Genomic DNA, 6,684 nt, shown 5'->3' with positions numbered 1-6,684 from the left:
ACATTACCTGTATGCTGTGTGTGAGAACGCAAATGTCCAGACATGCTACATGTGTGAAAGACAAACACCGGATAATGTCCAAACATGATTCTCTGGACGCCTCTGTTATAAACTGAAGAAAAGGACACCGCTTCTCACAACTCATCTGCTCTTTCCTGTAGTGTGTGAGATGACGACAGACCCTGCTCCTTTGCCACCTCCACAACCTCAAAGTAAGTTACTTTAGCGTAATCACATTCTCTATGTCTTAAATTTGGCTGTTAGAATTTCCCTGAGTTAATATTTTGCTTCAGCTGTTAGTTTCTTTGTTTCCCCAGGACATGAGGATTCATCAAAACGTCCTGCATGTCTTGAGGGTAAGAAAAACAAAGCCTGATGCTTCAGTACATGGAAAACGTTTCAGAGATGTTGGATGTCATGGAGTTGAGATTTAATTTGGCTTACCTTTGGTTCCTTTGTTTCCTCTCCTCCCATCTCTCTGGACACGAAGCTTCAGCCCCACCTTCACCCTCCCCTCGTCCTCACCCACAAGGTAAATACAAAAGCATCAGAAGTGTCCTGCACATATCAATCAACTACTTCCTCTTATAGAAGAGGAAAGTGTAGATGCTTTTTGATCCCTGATTTGATATATTCATTTGTTGTTCCCTCTTAGCACCTCCTGTAACAACAGTGGGACTTAATCTAGAAACGAAGACAAGAGAAGAATTACTGAAATGTGAGTCAATCATACTCCATAATATAAAGCTGAATATAGAACATAGTGTCAAAGCCCTCGAGGGGATCCAGAGTCTTCTCTAAAATGCATCTTCTCCCTTCAGTTCGCTTTGAACTCACCATGGACGCCCGCACGGTGTATCGCCACGTGCAGCTGTCAGATGGAGGTCATAAGGCCACGATGCGGGCTGAGAACCTGAACCTACCAGACCATCAGGAGCGCTTCCACTTCTGGAGACAAGTTCTCTGCAGAGAGGCCCTGACAGGGAGCCCTTACTACTGGGAGGTGGAGTGGACTGGCAAGAAGGTGGATACTTAGACATCAGTGGGGAAATGGCTGCTTTTAGAGATGCGTATGCTTTGTACAATTTATAATTGGAGATCATTGTTAAACATGCAAGACTTTTGTATAAACTTAAAGCGTTAAATCAGACCTGTAGATTCAGGGTCTTGAATCCCGTCTGAATTGTAATTTAGTAAACACTTCTTTAGCCACAGAAGGTGACAACTTAAAATCTGAGAGCCATAGAGAAGTCAACTTCATCTTGAACTGTATTGCTTTTTGCAGCAAGACATATGTAAGACAATAAAATACAAACATCCCACAAAAAGTATATCAAGGGGAGAAGGGGGGGCCCTAAATGTTTTCGGACTCAGGGGGTGTGGTGGTTTCCCAGGTTGAGTTTCATATCATAGAAATTGTGTAATTGAGTAAAATGCTGAATTTTGGGACAATATTTCAGGATCAACATTACTAATATAAATCAATAAATCAATGGTACAAATACAACATGGATAAGTTAGTACAACTCAACCACAGTTTGCTAACAACATCACCAACATCTTCATCATCAAAGAACAACACCATCACTACCGTCGCAACAATGAGTCTGTCCAATAAAACAATACTGAGCCCGGGGTATACACCTGAGCTGTTCACTGATATCCTTTTACAGTTACCTGTCGCTGTTACTTGCAGCCACCAGGATTTGCTTCCTTCCTTAATCTAGTTTGTTTCTGCCCCACCATGAAGATCACCATCGGCGTGGCCTACAAGGAGATGGAACGTAAGGGCTCTGACGACAGCAGCCGTTTGGGCCACAATGCTCTGTCTTGGAGCTTGAACTGGTCCGGGACCGGCTTCTCCTTCTGGCACGATTCCCAGGAAAAACCGATCGGCTCGCCTAAGGCCCGGCGGATCGGCGTCTATCTGGACCAGCATGCAGGGATTCTGGCCTTTTACCGCATTGCCCACAACCAGGCAGAGCTCATCCACCAGCACCAGAGCCAGTTCACGGGGCCACTGTACCCAGGGTTCAGGTTCTGGGCAGGAGTAGGTGCCACAGTGACTGTTTGCCGATTGGATTGAGTTGTATATGAATGATGGGCTGTTGTATTTTGATATAACCTGCGTGTCTGGTTAGAAGTGAATGTGCTCCTGGGATCCTTCTAGAGATGAAACAAAAATTGTTCAGTAATGTCTGGTTTTCATATTATTATTTTTGCAACAGCTTTTATTTAAGTGATTTCTAAAAATGTGTTTGTAAGTGAATAAAGGAGCAGAAAACAATGATAACATATTTTTTAAACATATTATTTTGGTATGAAGGTTTACTGCAGGGATGGGCAGCTGGCGTCAATTTCCAGAAATCAATCTGCGAGTATTAATGTGAATAGTATATAGGCTAATACAGATACTGTAAGCATACTTTTACCTTCGTATGTGACTAAAGTAACCAGAATACTGCTGATCTTATCTTTGATCCACACACTTAGGTGACCTGGATTAACTCTTCATTTGTTTTGTGTGAAAAAATATTAATTTGTAAAAATCACAAGTTAATAAAACGTTCTGATAAATGCAATAAAGAAAGAAAATGTACAATATATTCCCTGGGAGATGTAGTGGAGTAGAAGTAGACAATGGCATGAAAAGAGTATACTCAAGTAAAGTACAAGTAACTCAAATGTGTACTTAAGTAAATGTACTTAGTTACATTCCACCACTGCAGGTCACTCGCAGCCTTGCAAACACAGAGAAAATGCACTCTTTGTGTGTTGATGGGAACACTGAACCATGTGAACAACTTGTCTCGGAGGATAGATAATACTTGACCTACATCTACAATACAAAGCCCTTGTGTGTGTGTGTGTGTGTGTGTGTGTGTGTGTGTGTGTGTGTGTGTGTGTGTGTGTGTGTGTGTGTGTGTGTGTGTGCATGAGTTACACCAACCAGCAGAGAGTGAAGGTCATCAAAACATCCTAAAGTATAAAACAGTTATGTAACTTAATCAGGGGCTTTTCCCAGCGTCCCTTCATGTTTTTCTCTCCCCCTCTGCATCTCCAGCCTTCTCCGTCTCTCTAACCTATGAAAGCAATTTTAACTGCTTTGGTCCTTTCACTGACAACAAGCTCACCCCCTACAAACATGTCTTCATTAATCTGGGTGATGGCTACAGTGTGGAGACCGGTATCTTCACTGTTACACGCTCTGGTGTCTACACAGCCTCGCCGTCACCAAATCACAAAACCTGGCTGCTACATTACCAACTCAACCACAACAGTTCATTCAGAGATTAAGGTGTGTTATGGTAGCATCTCCTCATGTAGCCTCCAGCTGCTATCATTAACCATAATTGAGCAACGGACTTCAGAGTTCTGGCAACACTTATTTCTAACTACACACCTCAAGTGACATCACTTAGTCTTGTTTGATCATTTGTGCACATAAATAATTACTTAGCTTTTTGCTGTGGCTTCATCTCTTTTGCATTAGACAGCGGTGACACAGATGTCTTCCTCTCTAGCGATCAGTGATACCTGGTTGGCATCAAATACAAAGCCCTGGAGGGTGCGTGTCTGCTTGTGTGTGATTTTTAGAAAATGAGAGCCCCCAGCGATGAAGAAATACATCTCCAGTTATAAAGTTATAAAGGCAAATAGGGCGGACAATAAAAAACAACAACGAGGATGAGCGATGCCAAAAGAGGAGGAGGAATAAAAATGAGAGGTAACAAAGGAGGAGCTCTGAGTATATATATGTCCACGACTTTATTGTCATGATCAGTCTACACACCTTCCATTCATCCTGAAGCCGTCATCATTTACCAGCATCAACATGAGAGGTGAGACCAGATACAAGTTGCAGATACAGTGGCATAATATTTAGGAAATCGTCGGAGCTTTATAGGCAATGTGGACTATGTGTATATATATATATATATATATATATATATAATATATTTTTTCTGGGACTGTGAGAAACGGCATTTCGATCTCCCAGTTTGTATCACACACAGAGAAATTGACAATAAAATTGACTTTGACTTGACTGTGACTCTTTTCAACTGAAAGGTCAGACATAATGTTAGTAGTGCGGGTTAGAAATATCCTGACTGAAAGTAGCTTATTAGTGATTGCTACTGTCAAATTCTTTCATATGTTGGTAAGATAACATGGTTCAAACCTGTATGCTAAGATTTAAAATACATCTAAATTAATCAACAAATAAGAAAAACTATTTGGTGAAACAAGTAAAGTGTGTTAGAGAAGATGGATGGTCTTTTTTTAAGCTTACACTCATGCACCTCAAAATAAGAAAAAGGACGGAAACAGCAGGTCAGAGTCAACTCATTGTCCGATAAAAACAACGGCAACTGTAATGCAAAGCATTTTCTGTTTCTTATTGTGTGACATTGATCTTTCCCCCCCAGCTATTGCATTGCTGTGTATGCTGCATGCAGGTTTTGGTCAAAGTCAATTTATTTGGGGGTCTGCAACAAATACAAATGGTGAGAGATTTTTAAGGAAACAAGTGTATTTCTTCTGTCAATACATAGTCATTTGTCTGCACATACTCACCTTATGTATTAATGTGTGTGTGTGTGTGTGTGTGTGTGTGTGTGTGTGTGTGTGTGTGTGTGTGTGTGTGTGTGTGTGTGTGTGTGTGTGTGCCAGTGCATTTAAAGGATCCGGCATCATGTGGGTGCTGTCTGATGGAGAGGCAGATGCAGAGGATGGAAGAGTTCTTTAACGAATACCACGAAGAATTGAACGAGGTTCTGACAATATCAAAGACGGCTCTCAACCAGATGGAAGGTGAGCAACACACCCACAAGCAAACCGCGAGTCAGTTCAAACATTATCAAAATATCTTAAGGCGAGACACTGCAGGCAAACACATTTACATACACCAAACCTTTCATTTATATTCCTATCTTTATTCTGAAGGTTTTCACAGAGGGGTTTCTTCATGTATCATTAATATAACATTTCATTCCTAAATACATGGCCAAATGTATATATTTTGTATAGCTGTTGACAATATCTTGACAGTATAGAGTGATAAAAAGAGATATCCAACATTCCCTGTTTAAAAACATTTGACCCCTAATATATGAACTGAATTTCTGTTTCTGAAATATATGCAAATTAACACATATTTATTTAGATACTGTCTCATTTACATATTTAAACATATCATTTCAGAAAACTTGTAATACAAAACATAATTGTAATCAAGTAAGTAATCGACTTGCATGGTGAAATCTATTAGTTACCTTATTCACCTTATTCACCTGTAGTACTTCACAGAACACAACTGATCCACTTTTTATTCCTCAAGCCTGATTATTTCTTCTTCTCTGCATTCACAGCCACCCGCAGCGCCTTCTCTGTTGCGCTCAACAATGACGCCGGTTTTAATTGTTTTGGCCCCTTCAATGTCAGCACCCTTGTCGTCTACAAACATATCTTCCTTAACCTGGGTGATGCTTACAACACCGGTATCTTCACCGCTCCACGCTCTGGTGTCTACAGCCTCGCCCTCACCGTCTACAGTAACATTACTTCTCGTCCTAATTCCAGCTGCACCGTTATGCAGGTTAACGGCCAGCCGGTGGCTGAATTGCCCCGACAAAAAGGCAAGGACCTTGAAGACAGTGCCACTGTTGTTGTGACTGTGGAACTGAAGGCTGGGGACAAGGTTGGGGTTAACCTGCCCCCTGGATGTTTCATCTGCGATAACAACAGCCACTTTAACACTTTCACTGGCTTCCTGCTGTATCCCTCTGATTAAGTTAGCAAAGTTTAGCTGTTCCGGGCTTTGTACCATCTCTCTGCCCTATACTGACAGTTTTTGAGTCTGTTAGATCAAATCTGATTTGTAGGTTTTAATCTCTGTATGACCTTTTGTACTGTCACTCATCCCGACAATGCTGTCACTATTATATTGTGTTTTTATTATCAATATTTCCTTTTGAGGGAAGCCAGGTTTTTAATCCACCTTGTGATGCTTTTTTCATTGTAACAGCTGTTGATCTTTAAAACTACTGAAATGATGTGATGTCAAATGTGAAAGAAGTGTGAATCAAGAACATTGTTGTACCTGGAAAATACCAGTGAAATAAATCAGACTTTTAAACAAACTATTTGACCTTCTGAGCCACTTTGTTTCAATCTCCACTGAAGAAACCGAAAATACGAAAGTGATGTCTACTTCCAAAGACGTTGTTGTTGTTGTTGACATGGATGGATAGAATGATAATTAAGATCTACATCTATAAAATATAAGGATGTTTTTAGGATTTTAATCTTTCTCAACCACGTTATGAAACATTTAATTAAAGCCCTTAAGTTACCGTTTTGATTTCCCTTACTCATAGAAACTGAAGCTAACTATCAATGAATGCCAGTATCATCCAGACAGATGAAATACAAGCCATGATAAAATAAATATTACTACAGTAAGAAACATATTGATCAAATCTTTATTTAAAGACTATAGTCCAACTTTAATCAAATATGTTTTTTTAAGGTCTCTTATGCTGTACGTTCACATATTCTGGACACACACCATATTGGTAATGAAAGCAGTGACGAAGACAATAACAGGATGAAATGAGATGTGACCTATAACACATCTATATAGATTTTTTCTTTTATAGAGTAATTTTGAAGATACTCTTT

The 6,684-nt window shown here is 40.1% G+C and overlaps 2 protein-coding genes across 2 annotated transcripts in view; both read left to right on the top strand.

Annotated features, from left to right (window-relative positions):
• The window catches only part of ftr86 (finTRIM family, member 86), a 5,218-nt gene extending 3,000 nt beyond the window's left edge, over nucleotides 1–2,218 (top strand). The window contains exons 6-10 of the mRNA XM_029446895.1: nucleotides 318–356; nucleotides 491–532; nucleotides 656–718; nucleotides 822–1,024; nucleotides 1,751–2,218. Of these exons, the coding sequence (XP_029302755.1) occupies nucleotides 318–356; nucleotides 491–532; nucleotides 656–718; nucleotides 822–1,024; nucleotides 1,751–2,086 (683 nt within the window). The 3' untranslated portion in view covers nucleotides 2,087–2,218. The remainder of the gene's footprint in view (nucleotides 1–317; nucleotides 357–490; nucleotides 533–655; nucleotides 719–821; nucleotides 1,025–1,750) is intronic.
• Nucleotides 2,219–3,810: 1,592 nt separating this feature from the next.
• LOC115017769 (complement C1q-like protein 4) lies at nucleotides 3,811–5,794 on the top strand. The gene is made up of 4 exons (XM_029446461.1): nucleotides 3,811–3,842; nucleotides 4,431–4,508; nucleotides 4,675–4,815; nucleotides 5,373–5,794. Exons 1-4 carry the CDS (start codon nucleotides 3,836–3,838, stop codon nucleotides 5,792–5,794), a joined length of 648 nt encoding a protein of 215 aa, XP_029302321.1. The 5' UTR covers nucleotides 3,811–3,835.
• The last annotated feature ends 890 nt before the right edge of the window (nucleotides 5,795–6,684 follow it).

The sequence above is a fragment of the Cottoperca gobio genome, chromosome 13 (genome assembly GCF_900634415.1).
Source record: "Cottoperca gobio chromosome 13, fCotGob3.1, whole genome shotgun sequence".
NCBI lineage: Eukaryota > Metazoa > Chordata > Actinopteri > Perciformes > Bovichtidae > Cottoperca > Cottoperca gobio.
The sequence above is the reverse complement of the archived record's forward strand: the minus strand, read 5'-3'. Positions and strand labels throughout refer to the sequence as shown.